The sequence below is a fragment of the Megascapheus bottae genome, chromosome 31 (genome assembly GCF_031878675.1).
Source record: "Megascapheus bottae isolate mThoBot1 chromosome 31, mThoBot2.hap1, whole genome shotgun sequence".
NCBI classification, from domain to species: Eukaryota; Metazoa; Chordata; class Mammalia; order Rodentia; family Geomyidae; genus Megascapheus; species Megascapheus bottae.
The window spans coordinates 4,993,114-5,007,803 of record NC_143539.1 but is presented as its reverse complement, the minus strand read 5'-3'; the positions used below and the strand labels follow the sequence as shown (position 1 = coordinate 5,007,803).

The window sequence follows — 14,690 nt, the reverse complement described above, 5'->3', positions numbered from 1 at the left end:
CCTGTCACTCTTTCTTGACTTCACCCCTCACACGTCCACACACTGAGCATGAGGGTGAGCAGACAGGCCACGCATGGTTTCTCAAATGGAGCCAGACTCCTACAGCCCCTGCCCCGGACCCGTGAGGTCACCGTCTGGAAGGGCAAGAATGGGACTGTGATGGTGACAGTTGGGCAAGAGGTGCTGGCATGGACCTAGCATGAACCTGGGGTCCCTTCTGTCCCTGCCTAGGTGACAGTAATGCGTATGAAGTGATGCCATCCCCAGTTCTGATGCTAGCCCCTCTCAGCAGTCCGGGCCACCTGACCCCAGCCTCGGTGACCTCGGTGAGTCTGTCTGTCCTCAGCCTTTTTTTTTTTTTTTCCAATTTGTTGCTGGTCCTGAGTATTGAACTCAGGGCCTGGGATCTGTCCCTGAGGTCTTTCACTCAACCCTGGAGCTCTGCCACATGAGCCACAGCTCCACTTGTGGTTTTCTGGTGGCTCCTTGGAGATAAGAGTCTCACAGATTTTCCTGCCTTGGCTGCCTTGGTGCTGTGATTCTCAGTTCTCAGCCTCCTGAGTAGCTGAGATTACAGGTGTGAGTCTGGGGGCTGGGGTGGAGGAAAGCTCGGTTTTCTGTTTGCAGCCTCTGTCATTTCTTCTTCCTCTTCTTCTTCTTCTTCTTCTTCTTCTTCTTCTTCTTCTTCCTCTTTTTCCTCCTCCTCCTCCTCCTCCTCCTCCTCCTCCTCCTCCTCCTCCTCCTTCTTTTGTCGACCATGGAGCTTGAACTCTGGGCCTGGGCACTGACCCTGAGCTCTTCATCTCAAGGCTAGTGCTCTACCACTTGAGCCACAGCACCACTTCCAGCTTTCTGGTAGTTAATTGGAAATAAGTCTCATGGACTTTAGTGCCCCGATGGCTTTGAACCGAGGTCCTCAGATCTCAGCCTCCTGAGCAGCTAGGATTGCAGAAGTGAGCCACCGCGCCCAGCTTTCCTTTGTGATTTCTGACCTGAGCAGATTTTCCCTTTATTATGGGGGCAACAAGGAGGCAGGACGGGAGAGTAAAATATGCGATTTTAATTAAATAAAAGGAGAAATGTACAAAGGCATAGTCAGACATAAAAGGGCTCAGGAGTCATCTCAGAGGCAGGAAGATGGTGGGTTCTAGGCCAGCCAGGGCTAGAAATGAGACCCTATGTAAAAAACAAGATGCAGCAGTTGGGTGCTGGTGGCTCATGTCTGTGATTCAGGCTACACACGAGGCTGAGAGTTGAGGATCATGGTTTGAAGCCAGCCCTGGCAGAAAAGTCCAGGAGACTCACATCTCCAATTAACCAGCAAAAAGCCAGAAGTGGAGCTGTTGCTCCAGTGGTAGAGTATCCATCTTGAGTGCAAAAGCTCAGGAACAGTGCCCAGGTCTTCAGTTCAAAGCCCAGAAGCAGCGCACACACACACACACACACACACACACACACACACACACACACAGATGCAAACAGGGCTGAGACCGGGTAGGTAGGCAGCTCCCCAGCTCATCCGGGCTCTTCTCTTGCAGCCCCCGCTTCCTGAACCACAGCCACAGCTGGAACCCCAACACTACCAGGTGCGAGGAGGGGGGCCCCTTGGAGCCAGGGAGGGTGAGGAGAGTCTGGGGGGCTACGCTCACCCTGCCCCTGGCCATGCCCCTCCCTCCAAGGCCTGGGATTTACACAAAAGGAACCAGGCCCAGAGAGGGAAAGACACTGGCCTGTGCCACACAGCAGCGGGTCGGTCCCCCTCACACACACACTGGGGCCTCAGGCCACTCCACCGAGCGGGGTTCATGGCAGACGGCTTACCTAGCATGTGCAAGGCCTTGCCTTCAAAGCCCAGCACCCCACAAACAGAAACACACTCTCCTGTCTGCCCATGTGTCTCTGGCCCTCTCCAGCGACCCCATCTCTCCCCACAGGGGTTCTCTGGCATCCTAACCCCCTGTACCCCAACTCCCATCATAGCTCGTCTCTCTGCTCCCCCAGGACCTGCTCAACCCGGACCCCGCCCCTTACTGTCAGCTGGCACCAACTGCCTGAATGCACAGCCCTCTACCATCTTCTGGGGGCCAACATGAACACCACACCAAGGCCATGAGGGCCTAGGCCCTGGCAAGGCCCCCCAAGCCCCCCTGGATTCCCTCCACCATGTAGGGGTGAGGCCCATGGCCCAGAGAACATCTACTGCTGACTCAGCCCAGCCCCCCAAAACAGCTGAGCCCTCCCTCAAAAATCCACTCTGAAGGTAAGGCCCGGTGGCTCACACCTGTAATTCCAGCTGCTCAGGTGACTGAGGTCTGAGGACCTCGGATCAAGGCAATTCTGATGGGTAAAGTCCATGAGACTGTTATGTCCAAGGAGCCAGCCCCGGCCCCCCCAAAAAAACACACAAAGCTGTGGCACCAGCCTAGAGACAGAGGCTCAAGGACAACACCCAGGCCTCCAGGTGTATGCAACATAAATAAAGAATAATTAACTAATGTGGACCGTGTGGTGTGGAAATGCTGGTGGCTCACGCCTGTCATCCTAGCTTCTCGGGAGGCTGAGATCTGAGGATCAAGGTTCAAAGCCAGTCTGGGCAGGACAGTCCGAGACACTCTTATCAACAATGAACCACCAAAAAGCCACACAAGCAGAGCTGTGGCTCAAAGTAGTGCATCACTAGCCTTGAGCCACAAAGCTCAGCAACAGTGCCCAGGCCCTGAGTTCAAACCCCACAAAGGACAATGAAAAACAAACAAACCAGGAAGAGGAGGAGGCATAGCTCAAGGCACCAGTCAGGACACAAAGTGTTGGGAACTCAGTGCTAGTCCTGCTCTCAGACAAAACCCACAAAACAATAGGAAGGAGGGTCGTGGTGGCTCAGGCCGGTCTGGAATCCATGGGAGCTGTGGAAGGGAGGTGGGCAGGAGGCCCTGCTTGAGGTGCTGGGGTCAGATGTGGAGTCCCTGACACGCTGTCACCCCAGAATGTCATCTCTTATTCTTGGCTGGGGTGAGGGCTCCAGGCCCAGGGCAGGATGGACTTCCAGGAATGACCAGCAGGAGGCAGCAGAGACCACAATCACCAGCAGTCAGGATTTGTGTGTGTGTGTGTGTGTGTGTGTGTGTGTGTGTGTGCGTTGTGTGCGTTGTGTGTGTTGGCGGCGAGTGGGTCCCTCTCTTCCTTCCTCCCTCTCATACACCTGCCCTGGCTCCATCTGCAACTCATTAAATCTCCTGACCTCAGGCCCTTTGCATTTGCCATGTCAGCTACCAAAAGATGGTCTGTCCCCACCACACACACACACACACACACCCTGGACAAAGCCACAGGCTTCCAGTCACCTCTGGAGGAAGGCAGCCCCTGTCCCCCATCGGACGCCCAGTTTTCTGGAGTTTTCTCCCAGTCCTCCCTGCTATCTGACATTTGCCCTCATGGGTTTTTTGGTTTTGTTTTGCCAGTCCCATTGCTTGAACTCAGAGCCTGAGCACTGTCCCTGAGCTTCTCTTGCTCAAGACTAGCACTCGATCACTTGAGCCACAGCACCACTTCCGGCTTTTTCTGTGTATGTGGTACTGAGGAATCGAACCCAGGGCTTCATGCATGCTAGGCGAGCACTCCACCCGAAGCCACACTCCCCCATTCCCAGCCTGGTGTTCTGTTGTTTTGAATGAACACCCATCTCCTTCCGAAGATAAAGGTTTGTTCATTGACGGGGTCAAGCCCCAGCCAGGGAGGTAGGCAGCAGCCAGAGAGACTAAAGCCCGGCCTGTGCCCTGCCCCTCCCCACACACAGGCAGCTGGGGTCTTTGCTGGGTGAAGAATTGTTGGGAGGGGCCTGTAGCCCCTCCTCCCAGCCTGCAGACTCCCAGGCCCCGCCCACTTGGAGGCCATACCTACTCGTGGCCACACCCACTCCCAGAGGCCACACCCCAAGTGAACAATGCCTCCCTCTCCCCAACCTGGTGCCCAGGAAGGGGAGGAGGGGCCCAACCCACCATCCAGGCTTACTCGGTCTCCAGGACAGATATGGGGCCAGTGATGGAGATAGAGGGACTGGTGAGATAAGGGACAAAATAAGGTCACAGGGCTGTGTCCCCAGATGGCCCAGCAGAGAATTACCTGCTGCTTCCTGGCCAGGCCAGAGCCCTGAGCCAGGTCCTCTGTAGCCTGGTTCTCAGGGTTGGTTTGGGGGGGTTGGGGGACAGCAGGTGCAAAGCCACCATGGAAGAGGACCCCAACTCCTCAGTGCAGGCTGAGCCAGGAGGACAGCTGGAAGCCAGGAGCCCCGAGATCAGCCTGGGAAGTCTGGTGAGACCCCATATCTGAGAGGGAGGTGCTCACCTGTCACCCCAGCCTAAATGCCAGGCAGAGATCAGGACGGCCGAGTCGCTGTCCCTGAACTTTTCCACTCAAGGCTGCTGCTCTACCCCTTGAGCCAGGGCTCCACTGTTGGCTTTGTGATGATTATTGGAGATAAGCGTCTCAAGGACTTTCCTGCCGAGGCTGGCTACAAACTATGATCTTCAAGCTCTCAGCCTCCTGAGTAGATGGGATTACAGGCATGAGCTACGGGCGCCAGGCTTGCCAGTCTGCTTTTGACTCAAGGGTTCCATGAAGCCCGTTAGGTGGGTACAAAAGACTCACTTTGGGGGCCAAAGCGTGGCCTGGTAGTAGAGTGCTTACCCAGCATGCACAGAGCCCTGGGTTCCATTCCTTTATACCACATATTCAGAAAAAGCCGGCTATCTCAAGTGGTAGAGTACTAGCCTTGAGAAAGGCCAAGGATAGTGCCCAGGCCCTGAGTTCAAGACCCAGTACTGGCAATATAGATAGATAGATAGATAGATAGATAGATAGATAGATAGATTGATTGATTCAAGATGAAGACCCTGAATTTTCTTCTGCAGGATTGGGAGTCATGGGGGGGGGGGGGCACAGCAGGTTGTGAACAGAGGAAAGACAGGGCCTTCTGTTTTAATAATCATCATTTTTAGTCAGGAGCCAGTGGCTCACGCCTGGCATCCCAGTTACTCAGGAGGCTGAGCTCTGAGGATCACAGTTCAAAGCCAGCCCGAGCAGAAAAGTCCCCATGAGACTCTTATCTCCATCTTCACCACTCAAAAACTGGAAGTGGTGCTGTGGTTCAAGTGGTAGTGTGCTAGCCTTGAACACAAAAAGCTCAGAGACAGCATCCAGGCCCCGAGTTCAAGCCCCACCACCAAACATCAAAAACTAGCATTATTTTTAATTCTCTTAAGCAGAATTCTGGTTTCAAAAATTCCTTGTGTTGCTGCTGGAGCGGGAGCCGTGTTCTGTGGCACAGGCTCCTCTCAGACTCACTGGTGATCCTCCCTCCTGGCACAGCCAGGTTCTAGGATTACAGGCATGCGCCACCACACCCAGCTCAGGTTTCTGTTTGACAAAGTCTCCCTCCACTCCTCCCTCCCCCCTCTCTCTCTGCCATGGAGAAGGGAAGGGACCCTGGTAATGAAAAGGTGACAAGAAGACAAGCCAAAGCTACCTGGAACAAGATGACGGTGGAGGGGGAGAAAGAAAGACCGAGAGGCCACAGGTCCCTGCCCAGAGGCCTGGACCGGATGCTCAGAGCGATCAGGGACAGGTGAGTCCCAGGAGCCCGGGGGGGCACTGGGGAGCCAACACCACCCATTCTGGGACTCAGTCCCAGGGCTCTAGAGTGGAGGCAGGGCCAGGACCGGATGGGGTGAGGTGAGGTTGCAGGTGGGGAGGGATCCCTCCCCTCCTGCCACCCCCCCTCAGAGAGGGCAGCCCAGGACACTGTGCCTGAGAGCCAGCCAGGACAGGTGAGCCAGGTATCCACAGGTCCAAAGAGCTCCAAGACCCAAAGCCATCAGTATCTGGGACTGCTCAGGTGGCAGCAGGAACCGTCCCCAGAGCCCCTCTGCCACCCCAGTGTAATCCACAGACCCCCACAAGTCCCCCCCCTATTTTTGGTGGGTTTTAGGGATTGAACTCTGGGCCTGGGTGCTGTCCCTTCCCTGAGTTCTTTTGCTCAAGGCCAGCACTCTACCACTTGAGCCACAGCACCGCTTCTGGTTTTCTGGTGGTTCACGGGAGATAAGGGTCTCACATACTTCTGTGCTCTGGCTGGCTTTGAACTGTGATCCTCAAATCTCAGCCTCCTGAGTAACTAGCATAACAGGTGTGAGCCATCTGCTCCCAAATCCCCTTTCTAATCCTGTATTTTTCCAATTTCTAGCAAGCACCCTGCTCTCTTCTTTCTCTCTTTTTCTTTTCTTTTTTTCTTTTTTCTTTTGGTACTAGTCCTGGGGCTTGAACTCAGTGCCTGAACTCAGTGCCTGGGTGCTGTCTCTGACTTTTTCATTTAAGGCTAATGCTCTATCACTTGAGCCACAGCTCTAATTCTGGATTTTTGTTTTTCCTGGTTATTTATTTATTTATTTAGGTTCATTAAAGAAAGGAGTCCAGTGGAGGGCCAGGAGCATAGTCTAGTGGTAGAGTGCTTCCGTGGCATGCAGGAAGACCTGGGTTCAATTCCTCAGTACCACATATACAGAAAAAGCTGGAAGTGGTGTTGTGACTCAAGTGGTAGAGCACTATCCTTGAGAAAGCTCAAGAACAGTGCCCAGGCCCTGAGTTCATGTCCCACGACTGGCAAAAAAAAAAAACAAGAGGAGGAGGAGTCTCATGGAGTGCCAGGTATGGCTCACACCTGACATCCTAGCTACTCAGGAGGCTGAGATCTGAGGAATGGAGTTCAAAGCCAGTCCAGGCAGAAAAATTCCCTTGAGATCCTTTTTTCCAATGAACTACTCAAAAATGAAACAATAACAACAAAAAAAAATGGAAGTGGCACTGTGTCTCAGGTGGTAGAGCGCTAGCTTGAGCAAAAGAGCTCAGAGACAGTGCCAGGCCCTCAGTTCAAGCCCCAGAACAACAACAGTAACAACAAAAATTCTCATGGACTTTCTTGCCCAGGCTGGCTTCGAACTTGTGATCCTCAGAGCTCAGCCTCTCCATTTGTAAGAGGTTCAGACCTCCAGAGTCATTTATTCATTCACTCATTATGGAAACCAAGGCAAGTGCTCCTCCACTGAGCCCCCCCAGACCTCCCAAGACCCCCCCACTTCCTTCCCATCCCTTCGCCTAAGGCCACATCTGGGCTTACCTGGGGGACAGGGGCGGGGCCCCTGCTGGCCCCTTCATGCTAGTGACTGTGGCCCCCACAATGGCTGGGGGGTGGCCCTGGGCCCCTGAAATCTGGTTCTGTCCCTTCTCCCTCTTTCCCTCCCTCCCCGAATGACCTGGTTCTTCTTCTAGCACCAAATCCAGGCCTTTGGCACCACAGGTTTAGGCAGAGGCCCCAGGAGGCCTGGCTGGGTCGTGGCCTTTGGCTGTTCCTGCCACACCCGCCCCGGGACCCAAATAAGGGCTCAGATCCTTGGTGACTTGATCCCTCCAAATTCAGGTGACCTCCCCAGCTCCAAATTGCCGAGCCCTCTCAGGTCCCCAGGCAGACGCAGCCAGGCCCCGGCCAGGAACGGCCTGCGGGGTCTGTGGGTGCCGCACCCCAACACACCATCGCCAAGAGCCAAGGGCGGCCAGAGGCTGGAAGATGGCGCCGGCCCCGTGCCTCTGCCTCCTCTTGAGTGGTGAGCAAGGAACATCCTGGCCTTCCCTGCACCCCAGCTCTCCAGACCCCTGGAGACCCTCAGGGAGGGGACCCCTGAAGGCTGGGGAGGGAAAGCTACTCAAGAGGTCCCCGGGCTGGGCAGCACCCCCCAGACAGGCCGGGAGTGTGGGGAGACACTGGGGGCTTTGAGGACCAGACGAGGAATGGCCTCAGCACTCGGGCTTATGTGACACCCCAGTGCGGAAAGGGAAGCCTGGCTAGCGTCAGGGAGCCCTCCGCACATGGGGCTTTGGGGTGTTGTAGCCTGACCCTCAACCTCCAACCCTCCGCCTTCCTGGAGGCCTCAAGGGGATCTGAAGGTCACACTGGCAGTATGGGTTTGCTTTCTATGGCCCTCAACTCTCCCTGGACAAAAGGACCCTGCTTTGTAGACAGAAAAACGAAAGTTCAGAGAGGAGAGGCCCCCGGGCAGGGACCCACAGAGCCACTGCAGTTACACCCAAAGCCCCTCTCACCCAATCATGTTGTTTCAGACTAGACAATACCAGAAGGTAGGTCGAGCCTCCATGTGCTTCCTGACCATCTCCAGCAACTGGCAAACCAGACCTCAGCGGGGTGGGGTGGGCGTGCCTGGGGCTTCTCTGCCCCCTGAGTGGTGGTGGGGGGTGGCAATGCTCTCAGCCCTACTTAAAGCACTTGCAAGGCCTGGCCTGGGCTTCAAGACCTGGAATTGCTAATAAGGGGCTGCAATGTAGGGCATGGCGGTGCCCGCCTGTAATCCCAGCATTCAGGAGGCTATGGAGGCCAAGGAGGAGGATTCTGAGTTTGAGGCCAACGTGTGTGTGTGTGTGTGTGTGTGTGTGTGTGTGTGTGTGTGGTCACTTTAAGCCTCGGCATCTAGAGAGGGTCCTGTAGGGACCTCAGTTCTCCTTCATGAAGTACTTGGTAGGCACTGTGTTCAAAGTCTCAGGCTGGATCTTTGTTCTAGGCCATTCAATTTCCCTCCAAGAAGAGAGAAGCCAGGCAGAGGGACAGACAGACTCCAAGAACAATGTTTTAGGTGGTTCCTCGTGAAGGACCAGTGAGCCGCAGGTTCAAATCCCATCTAGCTAGCCTGACCTGGGTCTCTTGTTCCTCAGCTCTGATCCTGAATGTGGGGGCTGAAATCTCCATCACCCCCCAGCCAGCCCAGCCTGCCGAGGGGGACAATGTCTCGCTCGTGGTCCGTGGGCTCCAAGGGGAGCTGCTGGCCTACAACTGGTATGCAGGACCCATGCTCAGTCTTACCTACCTCGTGGCCAGCTACATCGTGAGCACGGGGGATGAGACCCCCGGCCCAGCACACACAGGACGGGAGGCTGTGCGCCCGGACGGCAGCCTGGACATCCAGGGCGTCCTGCCCAGTCACTCGGGCACCTACATCCTGCAGACACTCAACAGGCAATTTCAGACTGAGGTGGGCTACGGACACATGCAGGTCTATGGTGAGACATGCCCAGTCCCCCTGCCACCCAGCCAGGCTTCCCTCCAGCTTCTCAGTCCTTCTTTAAGACAGGGGGGGGAAAAAAAAGAAAGAAAGAAAGAAAAAAGGCACTGGTCTCTCACGCTTGTAATCATAACCAATCAGGAGGCTGAGATCTGAGGATCATGGTCTGAGGCCAGCCTGGGCAGGAAAGTCTGTGAGACTCTTGTCTTCAATAGACTGAGAAAAAGTTGGAAGTGGAGCTGTGACTCAAGTGCTAGAGCATTAGCTTTGAGCCAAAGAGGATCAGGGTCAATGCCCAAGTCCTGAGTTCAAGCCCCATGACCTACACCAGGATTAAAAAAAAAAAGTCAAAGTAGAAAAAGAAAGAAAAATCCTAAAAAAAAAGAAAGAAAGAAAGAAAGAAAAGAAAACCAGTTTCACCATTTCTAGGATGGCTTCCAGGATTACAACCTGTCTTGTAAACTCATTCTTGTATCTTCTCCAAAACCATGCAAGTTATGCCCATCACCAGGCCACGCCCAGGCGCTGGCCACGCCCATAGTCACAGACCACACCTCATCCAAGACTGTCCTCTCCCTGGCCACGCCCACTCCCTTGGCCACGCCCCACCATGCCATGACCTCACTCATAGGCCAGGCCCGCTCTGACCACGCCCCATCCCAGGCTATAGCCATTCTCAGGCCACGCCCTATTTGTAGGCCAGCCTTCGTATGGCCACGCCCATGGTCTAGGCCACGCCCCTCGACCCAGGCCTGAAGCGACCCCAGAGCAGGTGGTGCCCGGCCCCCTCCCCCTCTCCCTCTCCCTCCACAGAGATCCTGGCTCAACCCAAGGTCATAGCCAACAACTCAGCGCTGGTGGAGCGGCGGGACACCCTGCGCCTGACCTGCAGTAGTCCCAGCGCTGCCCAGGTCCGCTGGTTCTTCAATGGTGACAACCTGCCTGTCCCCGTCCGCCTCGGCCTGTCCCCCGATGGCCGGGTGCTGACCCGGCCAGGGGTCCTCAGGGAAGAGGCCGGGGCCTACCAGTGCGAGGTGTGGAACCCCGTGAGCATCAGCCGCAGTGAACCCCTCAACCTGACAGTGTACTGTAAGTCCTCTCCCGCCCCTGGTGCTATAGATAAAATGGGGGGGAGGGAATAACCCACTGAGGGTGGGTGATCTAGGAAACCTAAGGTCAGAGGATTCCAGAATCTTCCAGGCAAGGCACTTCTGTATCTCAGCTTGCTTTGGGCTCTCCAGGCTCTGAAGTCTCGGGTCAAGCTCTATGATTTTAGTGGTGGGAGCTGTGAATGCCTAGAATCTAGGAATTTCTAGAAGCATGGTCTCTTGAAACCCTAGGCTTGTATGGCTTGGTAAAAGAAAACACACACACACACACATACACACGCACACACACAAAGAAAAACCTCACTTGGACTCTTCCTTTAGCTACCAGGGCCTCAGGTATCACTTGTCCCTTGAAGAAATGTCATGTGGGCCCCCAGAGAAGAGAACATAAGATTCCCAGGGGAGGAAAAGTCAGTGTTAATGTCCCCAAACAAGGACTGGGCACCAGGGCTCATGCCTGTAATCCCAGCTAGTCTGGAGGATGAGATTTGAGGATCGTGGTTCAAAGGCAGCCTGAGCAGACAAGTCTGTGAGACTCTTACCTCCAATGAACCACCAAAAAAGCTAGAAGTGGAGCTGTGGCTCAAGTGGTAGAGCACCAGCCTTGAGTGAAAAAAGCCAAGTAGGAGCCTGAGGTTCTGAGTTCAAGTCCCAGTACTGGCACATTTAAACTAAGAACAACCACCACCCTCAAGTGAGTTAGAGACCAAATGGATGATGCAAAGGTGGGAATTCTTTCTTCCCTGGTCCCTGGCTAGTGGGGAGAAGCTGAGGGGGGCACCTCTGCACCCTCCCCACACCCTGGCTCTCTCTCCATCCTGCCCCCCGCCAGTCGGCCCTGAGCGAGTGGCCATCCTGCAGGACTCCACCACACGCACGGGCTGCACCATCAAGGTGGACTTCAACGCATCCCTGGGGCTGTGGTGCGTGGCCCGGTCCTGTCCCGAGCCGCAGTACGTGTGGGCCTTCAACGGGAAGGCCCTGAGCCATGGTGGCGCACACCTCAACATCTCCGCCATGACAGCCGCCCAGGAGGGCACCTACACGTGCATCGCCAAGAACCCCAAAACCCTGCTCTCGGGGTCGGCCTCCGTGGTGGTCAAACTCTCTGGTGAGTCTTTCCACTCCCTGATGCTGCCCCTGGCAACCAGCCACCCAGCACCTTGTCAGCAGGCACACACACACGCACACACACACACACACACACACACACACACACACGCACGCACACGCGCGCACACACACGCATGCACGCACGCCCCGGGAGGCGGGAACAGCACTGAAGTCACAGTCCTTGGTAGATGGAAAAGCTTCACCTGTGACCTGGGGTGGGGGCAGGACAGGACAGATTTGTGGGGGGAATCTGGAGCTGCTGGGGAGCGGGGGGTGGGTCCCAGGGGGTTCTGATTGTCCCCCAGAGTGGGGAACGGGGATGACTTGGAACAGCAGGACTTCATTAATTCTACCTGGATTTCTCATCGTCCCCCCCACCCCACAACCCCGGGGGCAGCAGGATGGTCCTCCCCTCCTTCCGCCCTCCTCCCTTCCCTCCCATACACAGGCTGGGTGTCACCCCAAGTGGGGGGACAAATAAACCCCAGAGCAGAGATGGCGAAGGTGGTCACAGAGGTAAGTCACTGCCCGTGGGGCCATGGCAGGAGACAGGGGTGGGTCTAATGGTTTCTGGGGACCAGCTTGACAGCCTGGGTCAATATGGGGGTGTCCAGGGCATGTATAGAAGGTAGAGTGAGCACCCTAAAATGTATAATCATAAGAGCTCCTCTGGTGGGTGCCAGGACAGAAACAGAGGACAGACAGACAGACAGACAGACAGGGGTTCCCTACCTGGGGAAGAGGCTAGTCAGATGGCAGAGACCTGACCTCATTCAAGGAGATGCCAGTCAAGAGAAGAGGCCGTGCTCCCCCTCTACCCTGGGGGTGAGCTTCTGTTCTGATGGAGGAGACACAGGAGGAGGAGATTCCTAGTCTGAGGAGGGAGGCCCATTTTCCGCTGCTGGGGTACTCCCAGTCTGATGGGGGAGTACTGGCCTCCCTCTTTCTTTCGAGGAATTTCTCATCTGCTAGCATAGGCCTGTTTCTCCCTCAAAAACCAACCAACCAACCAACCTGGGCGTCCCCAAGCTGCAGTAGTATGGAGTTTTCCAGTGTGATGGAGGAGACACAGCCCGGCCCCTTTAGGGTTTTTATGTGACAGAAAAGACGCCCCCTCCCCAGAGGCTGGTTTTGGGGGGAGACGCTGCCTTTGGTGACGGCCCTGGCTTTGCCCACTGCCCTGTGCCTTGCCCCCAGCTCCCCCCCTCCCCCGCCATGGCAGTGCCAGTCAGACAGGAAGGCTCGATGGCGTGGGGTCAACTCTCTGTCTCCCCAGCGGCGGTCGTGGCCATGATGATTGTGCCAGTCCCCACGAAGCCCACGGAGGGCCAGGACGCCATGCTGACGGTGCAGGGCTACCCCAAGGATCTGCTGGTGTACGCCTGGTACCGAGGGCCGGCCGCCGAGCCCAACCGGCTGCTCAGCCAGCTGCCGTCGGGGAACTGGATCGCAGGCCCGGCGCACTCCGGCCGCGAGGTGGGCTTTGCTAACTGCTCCCTGTTCATCGCCAAGCTCAACCTGACCGACGCCGGCCGCTACACCCTCAAGACCGTCACCTTGCAGGGCAGGACCGACACCCTGGAGGTGGAGCTGCAAGTGGCCCGTGAGTGTGCTGGGCAGGGGGGCGGGGGGCGTAACACGCCTGCCTCCTCCATCTGACTAGGTCGGAGGGCCTCCCCCGGGGTGCCCGCCTGCCGCCGCCCTGCACTTGGAAGAGGCTCACAGGGTGAAGGCTGGCAGAGGGCGCGTAGTCTGAGGGCAGGCATCTGCAGCAGAGTGGGCCCCCCGCGACGGTTCACCCCTTCGGCTATAATTGGGGGGATGAGCGCCTGGTGAGTGTGTCTCCCCCTCCCAGCTGGAGACGGAGCACAGGAGACCTCAAAGGGTCTACACGATGGGGCCACCCCTCTGCCTTCCAACCAGGGGGACAGCAACCACCTGCAGACTCGGAGCTCCCAGAAAGTCAGGGACTGTGTCTCCTCCATCAGACTGGGAGCTCCCAGAAAGTCAGGGACTGTGTCTCCTCCATCAGACTGGGAGCTCCCAGAAAGTCAGGGACTGTGTCTCCTCCATCAGACTGGGAGCTCCCAGAAAGTCAGGGACTGTGTCTCCTCCATCAGACTGGGAGCTCCCAGAAAGTCAGGGACTGTGTCTCCTCCATCAGACCTAGTCAGTGAAATGGTGAGGATCTGAGTCCCCAGTCTGGAGTCCTGCCTCCCCCATCCAACTTTCACAAGTCTTATGACAGAGTCAGGGGTGTTGCTGTCCCTTACTTCAAGGCCCCCAGTCCCTGCTGCCCCCCTAGACAGTCTTTTTCCACAGCAGCGTGTGTTGGAATGTGGAAGGGCAGTGGTCACCACCAGCCAAGCCGGTGACCGGGGCCCCGGGGGGCTGGGAATGGGGGGACCCAAGGGTGAGGGGAGCTGGGCTTTACATTATCTCTTTTCCCAGCTAGGCTCCTCCCTGGCTCCAGGACACAGACCCTGGTGCCAGCTGAGCAGGGGTGGGGGGGAGGAGCCAAGCGGGGGTCTGGGGGGGACAGTAGGATAGGGGGCTGCTGAGGGTGGCTCCCCCATTTGGCTGATGCCCTGGTCCCCTGCCGTGACCTCTCCCACAGCCCTGGAGTAGCAGCAGGCCAGCTGACCTTGGACCCTTGGGGGAGAAGAGCCCTTAGCACCGTGGCTTCCAGCACGCCCGTCCCCTCGAACGCTGGCTCCCAGCGTGTCCTCGTGTCCTCGCTGAGGCACCTGCACCCCTCCACTAGCTAGAGCCAGCAGCGCCCCACTCCTTCCTCACCCCCGAGCAGAGCCTTGCTGGCAATAAACGTCCTGGTTCATGCACCTGCATATGGTCTCCTTCCTGTCCCACTCAAGAGCTGACCTTTGGGCCCCCCATGTCCACCAGGGCCCACACCTCCGTGCCTCAGCACCCCCCAGTACTGCATGATGGACCCCAGGCCTTAACACGGCTCCCCAGGTTATACCCCTGCAGGGCGACAAGGTGGCTCCCTTTAATTAGAGTCAGGTGATGGGAAAAGGGGGCCCCGGGTACCCACGCACTGCAGGTTGTTCCATCACGGGGGCCCAGAAGGTTCTAGCACCTTCTAGTCCACACCCAGTGAAGGTGGTCCTTCATCTGCTGCATTGTTTTGTGGCCCCCTGCCCTCGCCTGCGCCTCTTTCCCCCCCAGCCACACCCCTCCCCACCCTCCTCAAGTCCCACGACTGAGAAACACGCAGGAGAGACTGGGTAGAGCTTCTTCTCTGGCTAGTAAGACACCGGAAATGGTGCCTCATACCTGTCATCCTGTTACTCAGGAAGCTAAGATCTGAGGATCACAGTTCAAAGCC

General features: G+C 56.6%; 2 protein-coding genes across 2 annotated transcripts in view; both read left to right on the top strand.

The window, feature by feature from the left end:
• Ceacam19 (CEA cell adhesion molecule 19) overlaps positions 1–2,098 on the top strand; it is a 4,193-nt gene extending 2,095 nt beyond the window's left edge. Inside the window, exons 4-6 of the mRNA XM_090322265.1 lie at positions 232–317; positions 1,539–1,586; positions 2,002–2,098. Coding sequence (XP_090178391.1) covers positions 232–317; positions 1,539–1,586; positions 2,002–2,055 — 188 coding nt within the window. The 3' untranslated portion in view covers positions 2,056–2,098. The remainder of the gene's footprint in view (positions 1–231; positions 318–1,538; positions 1,587–2,001) is intronic.
• A 4,889-nt stretch (positions 2,099–6,987) lies between these two features.
• Ceacam16 (CEA cell adhesion molecule 16, tectorial membrane component) lies at positions 6,988–14,150 on the top strand. Its single transcript, XM_090321859.1, has 7 exons — positions 6,988–7,078; positions 7,469–7,652; positions 8,773–9,117; positions 9,933–10,208; positions 11,061–11,339; positions 12,618–12,944; positions 13,959–14,150. The coding sequence occupies exons 1-7, from the start codon at positions 7,067–7,069 to the stop codon at positions 13,967–13,969; spliced, it is 1,434 nt and encodes a 477-aa protein (XP_090177985.1). The 5' UTR covers positions 6,988–7,066; the 3' UTR covers positions 13,970–14,150.
• Positions 14,151–14,690: the final 540 nt, after the last annotated feature.

Bases quoted from the DNA above. Each gene is read 5' to 3' on its own strand.
- Ceacam16 (XM_090321859.1), top strand. The intron at 9,118-9,932 runs GTGAGACATGCC...CTCCCTCCACAG, and splicing joins CGGACACATGCAGGTCTATG to AGATCCTGGCTCAACCCAAG. The intron at 11,340-12,617 runs GTGAGTCTTTCC...CTGTCTCCCCAG, and splicing joins CGTGGTGGTCAAACTCTCTG to CGGCGGTCGTGGCCATGATG.